We start from the raw sequence: 24,688 nt of genomic DNA on the forward strand, positions 1-24,688 counted from the left end.
TTCAAAATTCGTTCTGGATAGCGTTACATAAAAGCATAACGTTCGCTGAGTAGTCGCTCTTAGTCTTAGTAGTAGTCTTTGTATCAGCAACAACTTCCGGGTTAATTGTGACGACCTTGGTTGGTTGATCGTCATGGCGGCTATTGTCCGGTTGAGTTCTGTTTGTCGCAGAGGAATTCAGCGTAAGAATACTATTTTATTTCGAAACGATTGTGTTTATTTTGAAGTTGCTCGCAAATTAGGCCAATCTTTTGGCAGCCGAACTGTTATGGTTTCTGGCGGGTCGAATGCCATTTTACTGTCTGTGTGCAAGACACACTACGCAGAAAACAGTGGCGCGGTTCTCAAGTTCATGACTTTTGTTAAGCTTGTTTGATATAGTTTGCATTACTCTTAAATGCAGTTTACCTCGCCGAATAGCAAATAAATGGGATGATCAGTAATCAGTGATTCGCGTATAGAGGGAGATAACATAGAATATGTCGTTTGCACATGGATAAATCGTTAATGGGCCTTGTTTTAATATGTCAACATTCACTTCTCAATTCGTCTCAGATTACTTAAATCAAATTAATTAAACATTTTTGGGGAAGTCTATTATATTGAATGTTTCAACAGCCAGCAATAATCCAGTACTGTCTGATTTACGACGTTAAGGCAATAACGAATAATTATGTAGTACATGTTCATGTAACGATCGGATATTTCCATTTCAGTGTTTGTTTTCGGAAGTAATAAACTAATTAATATGAAATGGAATATAATTTGGATATTTTGCCGTGACCGGCAACTCACCGCTTAGAGCGATTTTGCCGTGAGTCGTGCACTAGTCGAACTACAAGTGTTTATGCGCCAGTGAATGTGCTGGTTAGAATGGTCACGGATTCGAATCCCACGCTGTAGTTATTGTTGTTTTTAACTAGGAGCCGTGTTGAGGAATAGAAGATGTGATTGCTGCATTTTGCCAGATAACCATGTTCTGACTGAGAGTTATGGTTAGGCCGGTAATGCCAATAACCGCATATTTTTGGTTGCAAAACAAAATGAAAAATTTGTGAAAAAGGGTGAAGCGAGGCTGGACCGGCAATTGACTAATCAGAGCAGTTCACGACAAAATAACGCCAGCGGCAAAAAGTCACGGCAAAAATATCTGCTGCCAATAGAATACATTCATGTTCACTTTTTTAAACAAAAAAGTTGTCTCGATAACGTTCTGTTTTAACATTGTGTTTATTAAACATGCATTCTTTTTCCCCCACCCCTAGCCCTGTTCTACCAAAGCACCTTCCTGGCAAGGCCGTTGGTTGTACCACACAAACACCAGGAGCAAACTTACCTGTTTACTGCAAGGATTCATGCGTCCCAAACCCTAAATGGTCAGTGTGCAAGTGCTGTCAGTACAGTGGACCCTCGATTTAACAAACTAATAGAGGGAGAGGGGTTGTCCATTAAATCTGGTTGGTTGTTAAATTGAAGTATGTTTTTTTAATGGCCAAAAAAGACCCAATACAGTACAAAATTATTGTATATTTACCTCCCCTTTTAAATATATATATATATAAGAATATAATTGATATATATATATATATATATATATATATATATATATATATATATATATATATATATATATATATATATATATATATATATATATAAGAATATAATTGATATATATATATTCCAACTCATAAAACAAGTGTTGCGGTTTGTATTCTTATTCAATATATTTTGCCTCACTGCAACCCAGCCATGTGTGTAGTGTATTTACAGTAAATGTTTATTTCTCTTTGTCATATTTTAAAGCAAGCTCCGTCTCCAAAGCCGCCTCTCTCCACTGGACAGCTGAGCGAGGGTTGAGCATCCTGCTGCTGGCCATGGGGCCTGTTGCCTATTTTCACCCCGGCCCTGCTATAGATTACTCTCTGGCTGCTGCACTCACCCTACATGGACACTGGTAAGATGCAAGGAATTGAACAATCAAAGGTTAATGGGTTGGGATCGTGGGAATCAGATATTAACTAGCCCACAGCATATGTATAAACTCCAACACAAACGCATTAATAAATAGCAACAAAAAAATAAAAGATGCCTAGGAGTAGGGATGGGCGTTTGACTACATTTCTGGAATTGTGTACTCAATACCTCACCTTAGCATGTGAGACAATTAAACGACTTACCTTCAAATAAAGTAAGTCAAATGAATGTGATTTTATTTTGTATCAAACTTGTTCTGGACTGGTTGCGTTTGATGAGCAATTAAAAAATCTATTAGTAGATGATGGGAGTAGAGCATACATCCACCCTAGTCTTAATTTTGTCAACGAAAACTAAACAAATAATTTTGCCAACACACATTTTTAACTGGACTAAAAAGCTTATTAATAAACAATTAATAAAATGTACTTCACTTAACAAAAACTGGACTACTGTGGACATTTTAAACAAAAATGAGACGAAAATTAAATGATTTTGTCTCTGCCAATCTGTCACTGTGACACTAATGTGACATATAGTCTATATATAAGCCTCCGTAGCAAGGGGCAAACAAAACTCTTGAATGCGTCTGGTGAATGACAAGAGCACGGCGTGGGGGAGGGTGACTCTCCCGATCGCATGTTTCTTTAGGAACGCTACGAGGCTTACCTCGCTTTCTTTGTATCCGTTTCACATTGAGAGCCAGCCGCCATTCTACTTCACTGCCACTGATCTGAATATTGTGAATGGATAGCCGAATGAACTGGATAAACGTTTCTCGGCATACGATCTTATACATTTACAGTATCGAAATTAGAGAATATTTGAGACAGTACTTAGTAGAAACCGCGTGATTTATGATGTTTTAAATTTGTTAAACATAAACAAGAGGACTTAAGACATTTTTCAACTTGCCTGAAATACATGTATAAATTATATTTTTAATAATGTTTAGTGGAGGTAACTTGTATATTTTTTTTAATTAAAGAATTATAACTGTAATTCAACAAAAGATGCTTCTGCCAAATCTAATATTTGGGTCTAAGGAACTCGGCGATAAAAGAAAAAGGGGCTCTTCAAAGCAGTGCATACTGTCCACTTGTTTTTTCTTTTTTACTTGTTAAGAAATAGTGACCACCCCGCTACCCCCACCTATACTAATGCTGCATTTGAGGATGGTCGTAAGTCAGACTTTTCCGAGTTCAAACCAGGAAGTGTGTACGAGAATGCCCCTTTGAACTCAGAAATTTCTCTTACACAAACCGTGAATGGTAAAACACAACTTCCTCAAGTATAAAACGAGATAGCTTTCTTCATTCATAAATATTCAACATAACTTCACGTAACACAACGTACATGACAGACAGTATGCCGCTATCTCCCTGCATGAAATTATACAGTGAAATACTGAACTGTATGGAATGCTTATGAAATAAGATAAAAACAATAAATGAAGCAAAATTGCGAGACGGCAAGTTAGCTGAAGTTCAAAATGAGTTTTGAGGACCAAAATAAAAAACAATTTATCACTATTTGCCATTTTGGTTGTTTACTTTTGCCCCGACCGCTTTTCGGTCAGAACTGGGAAAAAACAACTCTGATATATCCGACTTCCGACCATCCTCAAATGCAGCATAAGAGCCAGAGGTGGGCACTTCCGTCAATCGTCATTTCCCGTCAATGACGATGCCCACCTTTTGGTTAGTGTACAATGACGCGAAGCCTTGGAAAAAATACACAGACAGAGCACCGAGTGAAGCCGGATCACTTCCGTTGATCGCGGTGAGTACACACATTTTTTCTTTTTCCGTGTATTTTTGTGAAGCTTGGCATTATCAAGCATTCGCTAAAAGTGCTGAAGCACTCAGCAAAGGTTGCCCTATCAAACCCAGAAAAGGGGGGGGGCAGACAGCCGCAGCACAGCTGTGAGCAATAGTCGGCCAAGTCCTGGTTAGTTCCGGCTGGTTGCGGAGCCGTAAAAGTGGCTTGAGCTTAGTGTCTGTCTGTCTGAGCAATGTGCTGGTCCATCAGTTTGAGCAAACACGAGACAGCCTGGCAGGTGCAGGGCCACAAATCCCAGTCACGAGTGGTGATAAATCCTCCTAAGCTAAGGCCTTCACTCGGCCAGGTGGATATCTTAGGAGACCGGGTTGCGTCCTCTTTGACTACAACCAGTGAGACAAATATCCTGATGTCATTTGGTGGCGGCAGCGGTGCAATGAGGTGTAACACGAAGGCTGAAAAGTTCCTTGTGTGAAGTCTGTGTCTGATAGGATTAGAAAACTTAAAGCTCCAAAGAATGTTGGCAATGAATGAACCCAAATGAAGCTGCTCCACTTGGAATTGGCAGAGGTGTCAAATTGCTTGACCAAAGAGAGTTTAGCCACTATAACAATTCCGTTATTTTCATTGTCTAAGTCTGATATTGTGACACGTACGATGGGAGGTTTGGGGCCAGATTTAAGAACCACTATTAAACTTGACTCTCTTAAATGCAACTACTGTATCAATCTATGTGGTCCAACGAACATCTTTCTTTGCATACATTTTTATGCACAAATGTATAAAACGCACGATGGTGTAATTGCTGCACCAAGTGGAGATGTTAGGGGTGTCGGGCGATCGCATGACTTCAATAGTAACTAACTTGCGATTAATCACGGAAAAAATGTTTAATACAAATATGGCTTATTTTAGTAATTTATACAGTAATTTCATAAAATTGAGTTAAAATTAAAAATATGTACTGTACTGTAGGTCATAATTCTGCCACTAGGTGGCATAATTGCATTTGTAAGACGTTAGTGACAGCTCAGTGCATTTTTCCTTTCATATTAAGAGTTATCTAATTTTTAACATGATGTCACTTTTTTTCAAATTGTAAAATACAACTTGACCCCAGTCTCCAAAAATATATGCATTATTATTACTGCTAGATTTTGACGTGGACGTGTCTGCTGCATTGCGACTGGAATTTCCCTAGCAAGGGGCGGTCATTAATTGTGCGTTAAAAAATATATATAGTGGCGTTAAAGCAACTTTAACGTAGTACTAAGGAACTTTTCAACCATAATAAAATGTTTTAACTCTTCTGATGAAACTTTGACTTAAAACTAGCTAAATGGTAGCTTTGCCATGGCTTGAGGGGGTCTGTATCATTTTTGAGCAACTTTGAGGAGGATGGTAGGAACACTGCCACACAAAAAAATACAAATGTGCTGACTGCTTTATGGCATACGTCAAAAGCTACCCCGGATGAAAGGACAGTCAAGGATCAACATTGGCTTGGATTTCACCCTCTGGAGTGAGCTAAAAAATGATGCAATGCGCTAGTCCTTATTGACCTTTTGCACGTGACGTCACAGCCCTCATGGGAACGCCCCCTCTGGGACACTGGGCGGCAAAAGGGCCACTTACCTGTATTGTAACCATTGAATCTCGTACAGCGTAAAGTTCTTTATCTAATCGATTATTTTACGGTCAGTTATACAGACAAAGGAGCAAACCAAATGTTGCTTTTTATCTCATACCTACCAATGAAGACGAAGGACGTCGATTGATAGCAGCAATCAACCGAAAGGACGAGCAGCCCACAAAGTATTCATGGATTTGCAGCGATCATTTTTTGCGCGGTTAGTAGATAAATGTTCATACATTTTACTAGTAAACGTACACTCTAACAGAGGTGTCAAATTGTGTGTTTCAAATCACATTAACGAGCCAGAGCATTAGCATCCACGCTAACTGCACAAACACACAGCTTAGTTTTAAAATGCACCCTCTTCAAAACTATTAAGTGCATTTGACTGTTTAATAAGGGGGGATTTTGCCTTTGTGCTTGGAGTTTTTAACTCTGGAGTCATATTCATGAAATGACTGCATAGCTTGCCACTACGATAGTCATTTGTTCCATGCTAGTAAACATAGTAAAATAACATCACAGCGTTTCAATATAGAACGGACTATGTAAAAATAAGTCTGTTAGCATGATAAACAAGTTTTAACTATGCATTACGAGGCATATTGTCCCCCGGCGTGAGCGTAGCATCTCGTCCCAGAGACTCAGCCAGTGACAAGCTTTTGAATCAGCCCTGGTGTAAGGAGAAGCGACAGCATTGACTACATAACGATATAGGTCGTGCGCTGTGAATTGCAAAGTCGGCGATTTGATTAACTTGGTAAAAACGGCAGGCAACAGAAGGTAAGGGGCTGTTTTCAAAACTAGCGATCTCCAACTTAAGTAAATATCGCGCTCTATGTGTAACTTTGACTGACAGACGACTTTTGATTGAAGTAATAGATTCCATGATTCTATGGGCGATAATAACTTTTAATTTGTAAAATAACAGTCGCTAAGTCACTACATCGCTCCGGGCCACGTCCACTTCCATTCAACAATCATTTCCTTCTGCCGTCCATCATATGGCAGTCACGTGATCACGTGACGTCGGTGCAAATGGTCTATAGGAAATATGGTCTTCCTTCAGACATAACAATACCGCTTTTGTCCATACGGTGCCGCCATAATCAAAGTAAACTGAAAGTTCCTTAGTGTTACTTTAAATAAACTCAAAATTAACACACAAATTTTGATATCCTTAATTCAATTACATTTTCTTCACCACGTCCTTGGACGTTGGAGTCTTGAGTAAATACACTATTAATTGCTCAATCCCATATAATAGTCAAACGTGAATGAGATAAGATTACTAACTCGTGTGTTTGTTTTTTTCTTGTAGGGGTCTTGGGCAGGTGTTGACAGATTATGTTCATGGTGACACCAAGATTAAGATAGCCAACGCGGGTCTCTTCCTCCTGTCCACAGTCACGTTCGCCGGCCTTTGCTACTTCAACTACAATGACGTGGGCATCTGCAAAGCCATCGCCCTGCTTTGGAGCAATTGAACATGAATATGGACTGGCAAGGTGACCCAAACATGTTTAATGTAAATTCTTATAAATACACAGCTTTGACAATATTTCCAGGTGTGTAATTGTACGTCATATTAATCAATTCAACTGAATTACTTAATTTTCTTACCTGCAAAGTGGGATTGAGTTTGTCAAAGCTCAGTGTGGCCTGGACCTTGTAATTTGTGTCCAGTAATGAAGTTGGTCAATGTCTTTTCTAGTCTGTGTACTATGCCATATCATATCTTAGTTGATCACAATCATTGTACTTCATAAAGCGCCATATTTTTTCCACAAAATGTCACGTTGCACAGACCAGAATAGTCTTATATGACATCTAATTTATTTTTTTCCCCACATTAGGATTATATCTGTTGGATGATTTTCAACTACGGCATATTTTGTTTTAATGACTACATGTACATACCTTTTGATCTTTATCCTTCTGATTTAAGATGTGCTGTGTTGTATTTTAATGTTGCATTTGAGACGCTTCATGTTGGTCAAAGGATTTATTGCAACAAAACAAAACAGCATGTACTAAGTTGTATTTGTACCTGTCTTTTACTGTATGTCTCTCAGCTTTACTGTAAAGACCTCTTCAAAATGTAAGAATTTTATTTGTATCACTCGAGCAAGGCAATTTTGTTTCTTTTAAGGCCTTCGGCTGAACCCACAGCAAGCCCTCTGCTTGATTTGAGCCTTATGTTATTATTGATGCAGTTCACTGGGTGGTTGATCACTATCTTGGCGCAGTCATACATAACAATAACAAAGTCAAGGCGAAGCTTTTAAATAGTAGTATACCAATATGTTCGTTTTTGTATTGGTGATTATAAACACACACACACAGGAATTGTGTATCAGTTGATTTATGGATTCAATGTTTTTTTTCCACCCCAGTAAATACATCAGCAATTGGTCTGTTTCTGAGCAGTTAACACAATTTTATCAATTTCACAACAATTAAATATGATATATATATTGCATTTATTAAAAAAATTTTTTTTTTTTACAATTTTAAGCAGATGCTGGTTACAAGAGGAACAGAGAAATACATTGTGTAGCTTCTGAAAGTTGACAAGCTAATGTCAAGAATACATAAAGACTTAAGAAAGCGTCATCTGACTGCATTCGTCCACTTCGTCAAATGCTTTATGTAAGACCAAGGTGAGCTGAGAAGGGTTATTTTCCTCAGGTTCAAACCCCAAAACTTCATGTGGGTGAAGGGAGGACTCAAACTTGCATTTTTTTGCTCCCCCTGATACAGGAATCATGTAGAACAAAGCTTCATGTTTAGACGGTTCAATATTGTCTGGAATATCCTGTTTAAAACACATAATACACAAATGGGTTATAACTGAACCCATTGAAAACTGTATAAAGTAGACCGTCTATGGGTAAAAGAGCAATATGTGGAGAAGAAGACCTGAGATACTTTTAGAAAGGATTAATACTCACCATTGCCTTTGGGTATATTTCTCGATTCTCATTACAGCAAACCACCATCTTAGTCCCATTTTTATTAGCATACATCATGACAGCAAAGCCCTTCCTGACCATATGGCCAGATTCATCGTAAAACTGAAAGTTGAATTTGCAATCTAAAGGGGTGGGGGGGGACAGAAGAAAAATAAAGTTTTTATTTTTTTTTACACCACAGTGTAGGTTTATCCTGATACACCGTGATGGTGAACATCTTAACATCCATCTATCCATCCATCTTTTTCAACATTGGTGGTCAAGCTTTTTGTTTTGTTTAATGTTTATACAGCTAACATAGATGGCTAGTTTGCTACTCAGCCTGCAGTGTATACAGTACGCTTATAACTCCAAAAAGGAATCGCTTTAGCAGTCTAAAGAGGGCTGGATGCCTTTGTTTTGTTTTTCATATTTTGTGGATGACTCACTGACACCAAACTTCAACGCGCAATAAAAGCCAAATGACACTCCAGTGACCACAATGACTTATTACAGACAATTTACTGTGGCTGATATGCATTATGCAACCACTGCAATACAGCAATCTAATCAAGTATTCATTTATGTTTACAACCAGGAAAGCAAAACAACTTAGCCAGGAGCTGAAAACCTCAACAAAATGTGTACCTCAACATAGAACCACAACTTAAAAAGCCCCAAATGTCACACAAAAACTTTCATCATTCTAAAATGATTTGTCTCAACAAAGACTGCACAGTACTGTTCAAAGAAGAATGTGTAAATGCATTTGTAACCAGTAGCAAAATTAATGGTCACGTGTTATCAATGGGTAGTGTTTTATTTGTGATTATTTTATACTTGTGATTTTTAATGTAAAAAATAAATAAAAACGAAACACCCTTTTTAGCACCGCCTCCTGGTGTCGAGTCTGTCGACAGAAAGGGATTCTTGACTCATTGAGCCATTTTCAGCAGTAAAAAAAAGTTAATATTTTATCCAGAATTAATTTGATAAATTTTCATGTACAATTAATACCTTTAAAAAAAAAAATCCACTTGCTGTCAACTGAAGATGACACCAGGAGGCGGCGCTTCATAAAATATCCTCCTTTGATGGCTGAAAATGGATGGATTTCAGTACACTATTCTGCTTCCTTATTTCACAAATGCAATATGTTTAAACTAGTGGGGCTTAAGGGGAGAATGCATATGAAATGAATGTGGGCCCCAATTGTTATTAATACCCTACAGAGTACAGACAGCATTTACTTTGCTCCTTATTTGGATAGATTCACGTAGCACTGCTTTGCATCCATCCATTGACTGGCGTAGTACCATAGACACAATTTACAGTACATACACGTGAGTATGTCGATGCCACAGCCATATTAGATGTGGCAATCATCTTGGTTGGCGTGCAAGAACATTTGAACTTGACTTGTGCTTTAAAATGTAAAACTGATCACATTAAAATGTGAAATTTAAAATCTTGAAATGCGAAACTATTGACATGATTCTGAACTTTTTTTTGGGTGGTGGTTGTGGCAGCAACACACTTATATGCTCTTATCATACTGTAGGTATGAAAATGTTTCAGTGATTATTGTGCCTTTTCTTTACACTTGACAGTAAATCATGTTTAAATTGCCTTTACAGTTAAAGCTGCTCTATGTAGGAAATTGAATTGCTACTGCCACAAGTGGCCAAAAAATGAAACTGCACTGTGTGCGAGGATCCCGACCAGTCATTTCTACCGCTAATCTCCCGACTTTACAGCAAAGTACAGTTAACATTGTGGAGATGTAACGGTAAGCGGCCGATTACGAGACTCCCGCTGGAGGCCGTGATAGTCAAGAAGACTTGATTCTACCCATAAGACATCCAATATAGTACTGGGAAAGCATTTGGAGGCAGGAGGGGAGGGGACTGCAGCACGCAGCGTTACACCAAATAGTAAAAGAGACGACCAGACACCATCTGGGATTTTGTGAGTTCCGCGAACGGCCATTTTGGGCCAGTGCCCAGCCCCTCACCATGTCAATAAATATTAATCGCCGCATGTCGCCGGGCTCAGTTCTTAAGGCGACAAACGATAAATAGTAATCACTCGTCAGTACCAACGACAAATAAATGACTAATTAGTAGCATTCACAATAGCTAACATGTTGTAGCTACAATTGGCTATTGTCACATAGGAAAATAAGGAGACATTTAGCCTAAATGGAATGCCCCAAGAATACAAATGACGTCATATCCGCAGACAGAGGGCGGGAACTTCGAACCTGAATCCAGTCTGACAACTATTGGCCAGAGTGGTTAAAAACGTTCATATTGCCTTCTAGTACAGTGGTTCTCAACCGCGGTCCTATCCAGCCTGTTTTCCATGGTTCCCACAGCCAACACAGGTGTTTCAAACGATCAGCTAATCAGCATTCTCTGCATGAAGCCTGATAACGATCCTCAGCTGTGTTGGCTGAGAGAGACATGGAAAACAGGCTGGATAGGGGTACTCAGGGACCGGGGGTTGAGAACCACTGTTAAAACAATCATTATTTTATGTACACAATAAGTTAACACAACCTTTTATTGTCTTTAAAAGAAAAACAATGATTGTATTGGCCAGATGCTTGCAGGAGTACCTGTTGTGAACAACTAGTGTTAATCTGCTAATTAGAAGATGTTTGAGTCATAAATGGTCAAATAAAAAGGCTAGTGTAAAGATATTATTAGGCAAAATCCTACAGAGAGAAACTTCGATAAAGGTTTTACGATGGAGGCAATTTCAAAGCTGGAACATATATTTGAATTTCCATTGATTCGTTTGGAACCAAGATAAATTAAAAGTCACAGAATGAATTTTGGTCAGCTTTTTAGTTCCAATGAAATAGTAATTTAAAAAACAACAACAACTTGAAAACAGAAAATCCACCTATCAGAAAGTCACTGAAAAACAACAGACTGACTTCTTACCAGGTAAGCCTTGCTGCTGTTTAGTCAAGTTGTGGACTTTAAATTGGCTGTCATCCCCTAAAAACAGATATTTGTTGTCGTTATTGCGAATCAAAGTACTCAAGCAGCTGAACGATCTTCTGAAAGAATCCTCTTTCACATGCCCATCTGGAAAAGAAACATATACTGAAAATGATAACAGAAACGATACTTGCATATATATAAATATTTAAACAATGTTAATCCATACATGTATTGACTATCAATTTCTTTACCTGTCTCATCCACATTAAATAGGACTGAAAGAAAGAAGAGGACAACAATTCAGACTTTGCATTTAAACAAACAACAAAAAACAAAGTACAAAAACAAATCTAGTAATGGAACAACAGATAATGAACCTAAATTATTTGCCATTGTTGTAGTCGCTTAAATTCAGAATATTATCAGTAAGTGTTTAGGCTTCTTAAAATACAGGCTTCAAGACATTATTTGTTAACCAAATGCAATATATTGTATGTAACTATACAGTTCAACAACCATTTGAATTGAGTGTTTATTATTAAAGGTATTATTGTACTGCTAATTAGCTGCATCTGAAAAAAACTGTAGTTAGCTTAATATACAAACCCAATTTCCAGTGAAGTCGTTTAAAATGTAAAAACAGATTACAATGACTTGTCAAACCACATTCAATAGAATATACTACAAAGTTCAAACTGATAAACTTGACTGTTTTTGTTCGTTTGTTTTTGCAAACATTCTCTCATTTTTAATTTGATGCCTACAACATATTGTAAAAAAAGCTGGGACAGGGCAACAAATGACTAAATGCTAAAAAAATGTTTGGAACATTCCACAATATCATCAAAATTGTCAGAGAATCAGGAGACATCTCTGCGTAACCAACAGTGAATGCCTGTGATCTTCGATCCCTCACGCAGCAATGCACTAAATACTGGCACCATTGCATAAAAGTATATTGCCCTGGGGGATGAGTAACACTTCATAAAACAATTGTCAGTTAACAGAGTTTGTCGCTAGTCTACAAATGCAAGTTAAAACTGTAAATCAATCTATGCAAAGCAAAAGCCGTATTCCAACACCATCCAAAAACACCCCTGGCCTGTCTGGGCACAAGCTCATCTGAGATGGACTGATGCAAAGTGGAAAAGTGCGCAATGGTCTGATGAGTCCACAATTCAAATTTCCAGTTTTTGAAAATCATTGCTGTTGTGTCCTCCAGACCAAAGAGGAAAAGGACCATCCGGATTTTTATCAGTGCAAACTTCCAAAGTCAGCATCTGTGATGATAGTATGGGGATGTGTTAGAGCCAATGGCATGGGTAAATTGCACATCTGTGACAGTACCATTAATACTATAAGGTACATACAGGTTTTGGAGAAACATGATACATGTTTTTCGGAGATGTCCCTGCTCTTTTCATAGACAATGCCAGTTAGAACAGCGTGGCTTCGAAAAAAGTGCGAGTACTACCCTGGCCTGCCAGCAGTCCAGGCCTGCCTTACCCTGAAATTGTGTAGTGCATCATGAAGACTTGAGCAGCTGAAGTTGTACATCAAGCAAGAATGTGAAAGAATTCCACCTACAACAATACACCAATTCTCAGTTTCCACTTTCCAAAGATATATTGAGTATTGTTAAAAGGAAAGGTGGCGTAACGCAATGGTAAACCTGCCCCTGTCTCAGTTTTTTAGAATGTGTTACAGGCATCAAATTTAAACTCAGAGAATATTTGTAAACACCCATGTTTATCAATTTGAACATTAAATATACATATATATGTCTTTGTAGTGTATTCAGTTGATTATATGTTATAAAGAATTTGAAAATCATTGTATTTTGTTTGTATTTACGTTTTACACAATGTGCCAACTTCAATGGATTTGGGGTTTGTAGTCTTGGCTGTACAACATAATTATAAGCAAGATGTATGTAAGGAATTGAACTGACCTTGGAAATGGAACCTGCGATCACTTATGCCAACGAACTCAACAGGGGATGGAGCATTGGTAGACATCGAATTCACCTGTTATGAAAAAAAAAGTTGAGGTTTTATTATCATTAGCAATCCATCCCTACGGAAGCGTATTGGATTCACTTGAAAAAAAAAAAACCTCCTGGTTTCTGACTAGTTTTGGAGAGAGCTTTGTTTTTTGGAGGTTTTTTTTCTTTTCTGTTTTTATGAATATTTGTTTTATATTTTATATAGTTCCCTGTTTTATAAAAATAAAATTTTATTTTCTGTTTTTCTGAATATTTTTTTCTGTTTTTCTGATTATTATTATTATTTTTAACTGTTTTCCCCTCAGAGATTAGAGAGCAAACAACAATACAGTAGGCGTCTTCTTTTCTTTTCGGCTTTTCCCTTCAGGGGTTGCCACAGCGAATCAATTGAAACCATACTGCTGCTCACAAACGTTCACCTCTGCCCTCAGTCTAGCTTCAACTACTCTTTCCCATAGCTTCATTGTGTGGCTCATCAGCTTTATTCCTCTGTAGTTGCCACAACTGCATGTCTCCCTTGTTCCTAAAAATGGGCACCAGCACACTTCTCCATTCCTCAGGCATCTTCTCACTATCTAAGATCCTATAGAACAACCAAGTCAGAAATTCTACTGCTACCTCTCCTAGACACTTCCATACCTCCACAGATATATCATTAGGACCGAGTGCCTTTCCTCTCTTCATCCTCTTCAATGCCCTTCTCACTTCATCTTTACTAATCTTTAATACTTCCTGGTCCACAACAGTCACCTCTTCTACTCTTTGTTCTCTCTCATTTTCCTCATTCATCAACTCTTCAAAGTACTCTTTCCATCTTCCATCACACTACTGGCATCTGTCAACACACTTCCATCCCTTTCATACCCTAACCTGCTGCACGTCCTTCCCTTCTCTGTCTCTTTGCGTTGCCAACATGTATAGATCAGTCTCTCCCTCCTTACTGTCCAACCTAGCATACAAGTCATCGTAAGCCCCTTTTTTGGCCTTTGCCACTTCTACTTTCACCTTACGCTGCATTTCCCTGTACTCCTGTCTACTTTCTTCAGTCCTCTAAGTGTCCCACTTCTTTTTAGCTAACCTCTTTCTCTGGATCCACTTCTGCACCTCCTCATTCCACCACTAAGTCTCCTTACCTCCTTTCCTTCCAGATGACACACCAAGGACTGCCTACCTTTCTCTTTGATCACATTTGCTGTAGTTGTCCAGTCATTTGGAAGCACCTCCTGATTATCCAGAGCTTGTCTCAACTCCTTCCTGAAAGTTATACAACACTCTTCCTTTTTCAGCTTCCACTATTTCGTCCTCTGCTCTGCCTTTGCAGTCTTTGTCTTCCTCACCACGAGAGTCATCTTACACACTACCATCCTATGCTGTCTGGCTACACTCTCACCTACCACTACTTTGCAGTCGCTGATCTCCTGCAGATTACACAGTCTACACAAGATGTAGTCTACCTGTGTACTCCTACCTCCACTCTTGTAGGCCACCCTATGTTCCTACCTCTTCTGGAAGAAAGTATTCACGACAGCCATTTCCATTCTTTTTACAAAGTCAACCACTATCTGTCCTTCTGCGTTCCTCTACTGGTACCAAACTTAACCATTACCTCCTCATCACCTGTTTCCTGCACCAACGTGTCCATTGAAGTCTGTACCAATGACAACTCTCTCACTTCTAGGGATGCTCCGCATCATTTCATCAAGGTCCAACCAAAAGTTCTCTTTCTCCTCAAGCTCACATCCTACCTGTGGCGCATACCCACTAAGAACATTGATCATCACACCTTCGATTCCTAGCTTCAGGCGCATCACTCTATCGGACACTCTTTTTACCTCCAGGACGTTCCTAACAAACTCCTCCTTCACGATAACTCCTACTCCATTTCTCTTCCTATTTACACCATAATAGAACAACTTGTACCCTGCTCCTAAACTTCTAGGTTTGCTCCCTTTCCACCTGATCTCCTGAACACACAGTATGTCCACCTTTCTTCTATGCATCATGTCAACCAGCTCTCTACCTTTTCCTGTCATTGTTCCAACATTCAAAGTCCCTACTCTCAGTTCTAGACTCTTGGTGTTCCTCTTCTCTTTCCTCCTACGAAGACACCTTTCTCCTCTCCTTCTTTGACCAACAGTAGTACAGTTTCCACCTGCACCCTGTAGGTCAACAGCACCGATGGCGGTTGTTAACCCGGGCCTCGACCGATCCGGTATGGAAGTCATATATTTGATTCGCATGTTTGATTTGGCCAAAGTTTTACATCGGATGCCCTTCCTGACACAACCCTCTGTATTTATTTGGGCTTGTGACCGGCACAAGAAGACACTGCACATTCAGATCTGCTAGATGTAGCAATGTTTGTCCAGGATCAGTTGGACAGATATGGCATGCTCTATGGATACAAGATTATGCATTTGAAATGCATTCAGGCTGACTATGTGGTGACTCGAGAGACAATTAGGATACTGATGAAAATACTGGATCGCTATTAGCGAGTCTGCAACAAGTCACTTGGAGTTCAGAGGTAAAATACTTAAAAATATTAAAACAGAGCTGGTGCTTCTGTTTTAATATTTTTTAAACTTGTTTCAATAATTACAATAATTACCTTTTCTGAGTATTTTTTTCTCCTGTTTTTCTAAATAATTTTCTCCCCGTTTTCGGAATATTTTTTATGACAGAAAAAAATATTCAGTAAAACTGAAAAAATAAATCTGAAAAACTGAAGAAGAAAAAAACAAAGCACCCCCCAAAAAATTGTCAGAAAAACAGTTGTTTTTTTCAAGTGAATGCAATACACATACCTTTTCTACAGTGCTTGTATTTTTACATAATTTCTACATATATATGCAAAATATACCTCATCACATAAAAGTGTACACCACATATAAACATTAATACATACTTTACAGTTTTCCCAATATACACAATTAGTTGTGCACATACTGCCCCCCCAATGACAATGTTAACATTCGTTTGTACCCTTAATGCCAACAAAAAGGTAGAGAAAGGATCCCTTTGTCTGTTTGGAACCGTACTTATGTGTACCATGGCGTTCAATTGTGTGTTACATCACCAAAAAAATTGTACCTTGGAGAACAAAAATGTACCTCTACAGTCACCTTTTTTCTAAGAGTATATGGTAGAAAGTAGAAAATAATGCACTTCCTGTTAAAAAAAAAAAGTATTAAAAAAAATTCCCAAGTAGAGCATGCATTTATTTCCGCCCACAGAAAGTAGTGACAGACACGTTTTCTCACAGTACTCAAAGAATGTGGTCACACCCGGCCTGAACACGACTGACAATATATTGTCTTGAGTTGACACGAACACATGATGCCTGTCGAAACAACCACTTCCTTGACTATCTATCATCTGGTATCTATCAACTATTATGTGATTGGTCAGAGTATCTCAGTGGGTATCTCAGATGTGTCAACTATCCTAGCCGGAACGAAATTTGTTCTTCTTGCAGTCTCCCCAAAAAAAAAAAAAAAAAAATCCAGAGGCCATGGTGTCGTCTTACAGTGCAGCAAGAGGAATGGAATTTGTTCAGCAGTGCTCAAAAAAATAAATGCTGACTTGACTTTATCCAGTGCCATAAAAATTCCCCACTTAAGTATTTAAGATCATCAAAACAAATTTCAATATCAGACAAAGATAAGCCAAGTAAAAATAAACTGCAGTTTTTAAATGGTGAATTGATGTATTAAGAAAAGCAACCTGGTTCTGTATGGAAAAATGACTTGCCTGCCCAAAACAAATAAATGGTTGGGTCATCTCCAGCAACAGCAACTGAAATGAAGCGTTTTCTATTAATGGCAATGAGTCTTTCACATATCTGTGGAGATATTTTGGCCCACTCTTCCTTGTATAGTTGTTTTAATTGAGCAATACTGGAAGGTTTTCGAGCATAAACAGCCTTTTTAAAGTGACAAGGTAGGATTTAGTGCCATTCTAGGGGTGAACTAATAATTAATTCATTTAAAAAATATATGTTCTATTACACCAACGTACATTTTTATATAATCGTAGGCGTAATTGCTAATTATATTACATCGCTTGCGCCGCGTCTTACAGGAGGCTTGCATATTTCGCCGCCATGTTTCTGCTACAGATAGCCAAAGGAGAAGAACGTAGGCGGACGTAATTAGCCTCTGGTGGTGCTTGCAGCTACTGTCGTTTGTATGACTACATTTACAGTTACATTTACAGTTACATTTACCCAGTTACATTTACTTGAGTAACTTTTTGAAAATGTTTTACTTCTAAGAGTAGTTTTACCACACAATACTTTTTACTTTAACTTGAGTAGATGTGTGAAGAAGAAACGCTACTCTTACTCCGCTATAGTGTTGTCACAATACCAACATTTTGGTATCGGTACCAGCATGTAGTTTGATACTTTTCGGTACTTTTTCCAAATCAAAAGACAATTGGGGGAAAAAAAGTATTTATTTTTCTTCCCCAAAAATTCTTGTATATATATATATATATATATATATATATATATATATATATATATATATATATATATATATATATATAAATAAATAAGAGAGAGAGAGAGAGAGAGAGAGATACACCAAGGAATGCTTTGTCCAAAATATTTTGGTACACGGTATTGAGCCCATTTATTGAAAATTGCACACAAAAAAATCTCTAAATATTGATATTCATGCCAGGTCTGATGTGTGTGCAAAGTTTCACGAGTTTTCACCCATGTTTAGACCCTCAAAAAAAATCTAAATTTTCTCTGTAAACTGTGCATCGCCACGGCAACAGCATGTGACGAAATAAAAAGCTTTTGGTAGCTTTTCATCTTAAACATCTGAAGATGTAACACGGCAGGTTTGAAGGTGATCGGATACAATCTGTAGGATGAGTTCATTAAAATATGCCTTCCATAAAAGGCTCCAAAAAATGTCAAAGTAAATCACAAAATGGGAGACTTCCTGTTAGGCTTCAAAGGACTTGTACTACGTCGTGGGTTGTTTCACATGCCTCCAAATGTTCCTGGCTCTAGGCGATTCGTTCAACCGGAAATGTGTCATTAATCCCTTCAGACTCATAGATGGACGCAGTGGACATGACATATTTGCGTGTCTAAACCAATAAAAACGCATAATTTGGATGGTGTCAACACTTCGGGTTCATGATTGGATTCTACATAACCAATCACAATCGCAAGTTGATTTGCATGATGTTCATGTTAAAAATGTTGCATATAAGCTCATAGGTTTACAACATGTTACAGCCATATTATCCTGGCGTCCACTATACTGAAAACATGAGATAACCCACCAAAAACATTTCCATGTTCTTATGTGGGAAAAGAGTCCAAATCAGCAAAAAAAATAAAAAATTTGCCCAGCAGAAAAAATGTGGGTCTGAAGGGGTTACTTAATCCGAGCAGAAACACAAAGTGACAAAACATCACATCGGAGATCCTGTTATTGTTTATGAAAAAAAATTAAAACGGCATTTGTTATTATGACAGACAAGTCCATTGTGAAAAACGGTTACATTGTCATGCAACAACTATGCTACGCAATGCACATTCAGGGTTTTTCCTGTGTACAAAATTCTGAGGCGGCCACCTCCACCTTATTTGCTCACAGCCTGAGTGACTGATAATGAATGAATGCTTTAACATGATAATAGTCATATTCTTCTTTGAACTATTATTCTTATTATTGCCTGTAAAAAATGAAAGCAAGTCAGTTGAATTTACAGAATACATGCACGTCATGACGCATGGTCAGGATTAGGGATGTTCAATACCACTTTTTATACAATATATTATTTTTCCTTAAAATTGCATGAAGTTGATGGCAACTTTGCATTCATATAATTTCTAATTTCTTGTCCCTGATCGTAAAACGGCCACAGGAGGGCGGCCGATAATGGTATCGGTCACCGTCATGAGTACCGATACCTTCAAATAAGACTGGTATTGGCACCAATACTGACACATCATATTGGTAGTCACTCATCATAGTCAAGATGATACCTCAATTTGTGCCAGGAAGAACCCCGCACATTACATTTGCAACAGTTTGTTTTCTGCACATGCTGTATTCGCAAGGATTCACAGGAATTACATGTATGCGCAGCTTCGTCACACTCGCTAAACGAGCCTAACTTGAATACATTGATTTCTTGGAGGCGTTTTCATGTTATTTTCTGTCTCAACTGTGAAAATTCCACAGTGTGCATCAATACGCAATATATAACTCAGTGCTTCCGGTGCGCAACCCACCAGAAATACTCAAGCAGAGGTGAACAAACATGACAAACAGGAAAGAACTTTTGGAGCGAGGAGGATACCGACTGCTTTATTAGGCATGGTGAGTGACATGAATATGTCTTTTATTGACCGTAGAAAGTCAAAAGCGGAAACGATGTCTATTTGCGTAATGACGGTGCCCAGAAAAACAAAACCGCAGCAATTACATAAAAAAGAAACATACCATGTTTAGGTTTTTTTGTGTGTGTGTGTGTGTGTGTGTGTTCTTGTTTGCTTTTGGTTCCAAGTCTGTTTTGTTGGGTTTTTCTTGTCTCCCTTTGTCTCGTTAAGTGTGATCTTGTCCACCTGAGCTCGTCTACTCTCCCTCTTGTGTCAGCCAATCAGTGCCCCCAGTCAGGTGTGTCTTGTCCAGGTGTCCGTTGTTGTGTAATTAGTTAGTGTGTATTTATGCTGCATTCGAGGATGGTCAGAAGTCGGACTTTTCAGAGTTCAAACCAGAAACTGTACGGAACTGCCCTCTTGAACTCGGAAATTGCGAAGTTGGAAAAAAAAAGACCCCGACCTCACCGACGGACTACAATGCGACGTCACTCTACAATGGCAATCCCTTTGGAAACATAGACCGTGTATGGAAAACGCAACTTACTCGAGTATAAAACTAGATAGCTTTCTTCATTCATAAATATTCGAACATAATTCCACGTAACACAACGTACGTAACAGTAGGCCGCTATCTCCCTGCATGAAATTATACGGTCAAATATTGAACTGTATAAAAAGCTTATGAAACAAGATAAAACAATAAATGATGCAAAATTGCGAGAAGGCAAGTTTGCTGAAGGTCAAAATGAGTTTTGAGGACCAAAATAAAAAAATATTTATCACTATCACTATATTCTGGTTTCTGTCTTGTTCCACCTTGTCCTCTGTCTCCTGTTTAGCCAAACCCTTTAGTTTACTTGATTCCTTGCCATATGACACCATTTTGTCACCCCATTGTTTCATAGACACAGACTGAGATCTCACCGATGATGATGATGAAGGCTCTTTTTTTGGTTAATGCACTTAGTGATTCCGGTTCCGATTTAGACACTGATTTGGATTTTTTCATACTAGCACTTTAGACCCTTATATGTTTTCGTCACGGTTTTCTTTTATGAATTATTTTAACTCCATGTCACGTGACTCTCGTTGTGCAAACCATCTAGCCCCTTGTCACCTTCACATTATGATTATGTCCCCTCACCTAGTCAAAGCCTCTCAAGTCACGTTCCCTCAGTCACTGTATCCTTGGTTTCGGGTATCCCTGGTGCTCCTCACTCCCCATGGCAGCAGGCTGAAGTGCCCCCAGTTCCTGCTCTTCAGATAGGCAGCCACAGCCAAGTCAGCCACAGCCAAGTCAACTACAACCAAGCCACGTCAACCCAAGCCACAGCCAAATCAAACCAGTTTCAGCCTGCTAAGTCTCAGCCTACCACGTCCGCCCAGCCAGTCAGCCAAGCCAACCCAAGCACAGCCCAGCCAAGCGTAAGCCTCGCCTGTGCCGCTGCAGCCCATGGCCTCTTTGTCTCGGCCGCTGCAGCCCCTGACCTCTTTGTCTCGCCCGCTTTAGCCCCAGGTCTCTTCGTCTCGGTCGCTGCAGCCCCAAGTCTCTTCGTCTCTCTGCCGCTGCAGCCCCAAGCCACTTCGTCTCTGCCGCGGCCTCGTCAAGCCTCTTTGCTTCTGCTACGGCAGTCTCAAAGTCATGATTATAAACATAAGAGTCCTGGTTGCGGTCCACCTGTGTGTGTCTGCTCTTCCCTGTGTGTAACCAATCAGTGCCCTCAGCCACTTGTGTTCCCCCAGGTGTGTCTCATTAGTGTTGGTGTATTTAGTTCTGTTGTGTTTGTTCTGTCAGTGTGGGAGTATTGCTTATGTTACGTGTGGAAGTTCGTGTGTCTAATCTTTGTTTCAGCCAAGTCTCCTTTGTCTCAACCAAGTCTCCTTTGTCTCAACCAAGTCTCCTTCATCTCAGCCAAGTCTTCTTCGTCCCCACCGCCAAGTCTTCTTCGTCCCCACCGCCAAGTCTTTTTCGTCCTCACCGCCAAGTAGCCTTCGTCCTCACCGCCAAGTAGCCTTCGTCCTCACCGCCAAGTAGCCTTCGCCCTCACCGCCAAGTAGCCGTCATCCTCAATGCCAAGCAGCCTTCGTCTTCACCACCAAGTAGTCTTCGTCACCGCCAAATCACCATCATCGCAACAGTTAAACAAGTTGTCCTCGTCACAGTCAAGTTGTCCTCGTCACAGTCATGTTGTCCTCGTCACAGTTAATTCGTCCTCGTCACAGTCAATTCGCCCTCGTTCATCCAGTCTTCTCACGTCCTGTCCAGTCATGGCGACCAGTCTACTCTCGTACTGTCCAGTCCAGTCACGTCTCATCCAGTCATGTCTGTCTGCTCACCTTTGCCACTATGTGTTATTTAAGTTCCTCTTCTTACACTTCATTCCTGCCTTGCTGCCTTGCTTCCCCGCATTTGGGTCCACCATCCTTCTACCAGTCACATACATTATGACAGACAGGTGGTACAACCACAAGTGTGTTGGAGTGCTCTGACAAAAAATTGCTATTTTTGTCTTGCATGTTTTAATGCAGAGTTTCTCAAACCCGGTCCTCGAGTACACCTATCCAGCCTGTTTTCCATGTCCCTCTCAGCCAACACAGCTGAGGATCGTTATCAGGCTTCATGAGGAGCTTGCTGATTAGCTGATCGTTTGAAACACCTGTGTTGGCTGTGGGAGACGTGCAAAACAGGCTGGATAGGGGTACTCGAAGACCGCGGTTGAGAACCAGTTTTAATGCATAAATCCCCAAGTGCCGCAAGCAAACACCCAAGCCATTCTCATGTACTTGTGCATTTAAAAAATAAATAATATTTTGCTTGTTTTTTGTTTTGTCTTTAAAAAAAACATAGTTTGCTTTTTCTTGTTGTCATTATTATTATTTTAGGATGTTTCTTATATTATTTTTGTGTTGCTGTCTTTTTAATTTATTCATTTAATAAATCAGTTAAATTGACGTGGGACTGTTGAGATTTTGGTGTGTCTGTGCCAGAGATTATCGATTAAGCAAATAAATTAAAGAATGTTTTCAACGTACCCCCTCCAATGTGCTCACGTGTTGAATGAGTTTTTCTATGGAAAATTGAGATGCTCTACTGTGTCTTAGTGGTCGAGTCTACTTCCAAACTAGAGTGAGAATGATAATAGCTTTTCTTTATCTTCTCCACACATATATCGATCCTTAAATTCAAGCACTTGTTTATAAAACTGAAAATCAATAAACAAAAGTCTTTAAATGGAAACAAGCGTAATGATGTCGCACCGTTTTCATTTAATGAGTGCGCAGAAAAGTAGCTGACCAAATGTCCAGTACGGATTGGAGCAACTGATTTTTGTGGCCACACATTCGTATTTCGTGGCAGCAAATGATCATTTGGCCACAGAACAAGTGTCAGCACATGTTGTGCTAAGTAAACCGCAAGCAGAGCAGGAAGGAACACTACACGTTCTTAAGTGGTAGAAAATGACGTTTTTGTTCTAACTCCTTTTAACTTTGAACACCTGCAATATGTGCTAATGTTCGTTTGCTAACCTGTATATATATCTATTTTCGAACGAAACTTCTTCATTGTGACTTAAAACAACAAGCTGAAAATGACGAGCGTGTGTCAAGTGATGAAACGCTTACCGACATTATCGACATGACTGGCGCAGCTCGTCCCGATGCCTCTTGACCACCGAGTGATAAAGAAGGGGAAATGGGCAAGGTTTAATTTAATAGGGAAACTGCAAATGAGTCAAACCCGATTTGTATTTTGCTAGTGCTGAGCCACACCTAACAAGTGTCACATAAATAAACTCAAAGATACTGTACGTGGAAAGTAACGTTTCCCGCAAACAAATTTCACACGGAAATGGAAAGTGCAGCTCCGCTTTGAGTGAGGGAATGCTCATTCAATCGACTGTATATTTGAAAAAATTAATAAATACATATATTTATATATACATGATATAATCATTATACATATATGCCTGTGACGAACTAAAGCCACACAGAAACTTTCACTCGATGGATTGAAGATTTGCATGAAACGCATTTGTACAGATGTATAAATATTTTTTTATACTAACTTGTGCTGAGTATTTACTGCCACAAGAGGGCGCACGCGCAATTCAGATCAACTTACAGTATCGGTACTCCTGCTAAAACAACATTTTTTTAGGCTCAGTAATTAGGCTGTTACTGACAACTTATGTTCTTTTTTTTCCAAAATCAGTAGGTGTATATACAGTGCATGGGATAATGAGAGCCTAGAAAAGAACAACTTCATTGTTTGCATCAATCATTATTTTTTATTTTTTATCATCTCAGTATCGTGAATCGTGACTTGAAGAATGGGTTTACATTTCACAGTGATTGCTTTTTCTTGTGTGCTTTGCTATCATTTCATTGTTGATTGTTCTGATAACTGGTTCTGATGATGTAATTACAGTTATTAGATCCCTTTTTATTAAGAGAAAAACAAAGAGACGTTTATTTGGGTAGAGAATGGCACAATGATTTCTCTTATTTGACTAAATATGGTCTTAGCAGTTTAAACAACAATTGTTGCTTGACTACATGTGTTGGGTTGCCAAGCAATCAGCATATAGCAAAATAGATTATCTTGCAGGTAAACGTTGACTTTGTACGTGCATTTTTATTAACTGCAACTACCCAGCGAACACGTACAGTTGGGGCCCATATGAGCACCACTTGGTCTAGTTGGGCTTTGGCTGGGCATGGGCTTGGAGTGGGCTTCGTTGTTGGGCCCCACTTGGGCAGTAAGTGGGCAGTAGATGGGTGAAACTAAGTATGGGAAATAAGTGGGCTCTGGCTGGGCTTCACTCCAAAATAGTCTAATTTTGCACAATTACAGAGCTTACTACCAGGCCTGGGGCAGCATGGTGGAAGACTGGTTAGCACGTCCGCCTCCCAGTGCAGAGGACGTGAGATCGAGTCCGGGTTTCGGCCTTCCTGGGTGGTGTTTGCATGTTCTCCCCGTGCTTGTGGGTTTTCGCCGGGTGCTCCGGTTTCCTCCCACATTCC

The 24,688-nt window shown here is 39.3% G+C and overlaps 2 protein-coding genes across 3 annotated transcripts; one reads left to right on the plus strand and one right to left on the minus strand.

Annotated features, from left to right (window-relative positions):
- Window positions 1-82: 82 nt before the first annotated feature.
- Window positions 83-8,846, plus strand: sdhdb (succinate dehydrogenase complex, subunit D, integral membrane protein b). The gene is made up of 4 exons (XM_086080543.1): window positions 83-182; window positions 1,266-1,376; window positions 1,807-1,957; window positions 6,717-8,846. Exons 1-4 carry the CDS (start codon window positions 134-136, stop codon window positions 6,880-6,882), a joined length of 477 nt encoding a protein of 158 aa, XP_085936669.1. The 5' UTR covers window positions 83-133; the 3' UTR covers window positions 6,883-8,846.
- Window positions 7,862-23,530, minus strand: LOC147170418 (interleukin-18-like). 2 transcript variants are annotated; one of them, XM_086080542.1, is made up of 6 exons: window positions 23,288-23,530; window positions 13,255-13,330; window positions 11,555-11,578; window positions 11,301-11,357; window positions 8,350-8,492; window positions 7,862-8,213 (listed from the first exon to the last, which is right to left on the minus strand). In XM_086080542.1, the coding sequence occupies exons 1-6, from the start codon at window positions 23,300-23,302 to the stop codon at window positions 7,998-8,000; spliced, it is 531 nt and encodes a 176-aa protein (XP_085936668.1). In that variant the 5' UTR covers window positions 23,303-23,530; the 3' UTR covers window positions 7,862-7,997. The 2 variants fall into 2 exon arrangements, with proteins under 2 accessions (XP_085936668.1, XP_085936667.1); XM_086080541.1 differs by having other exon boundaries at window positions 11,301-11,447.
- Between the last annotated feature and the right edge of the window lie 1,158 nt (window positions 23,531-24,688).

Source organism: Leptonotus elevatus, chromosome 7, assembly GCF_054856555.1.
Source record: "Leptonotus elevatus isolate MCC_2025b chromosome 7, RoL_Lele_1.0, whole genome shotgun sequence".
In the NCBI taxonomy this organism is placed as follows: Eukaryota; Metazoa; Chordata; class Actinopteri; order Syngnathiformes; family Syngnathidae; genus Leptonotus; species Leptonotus elevatus.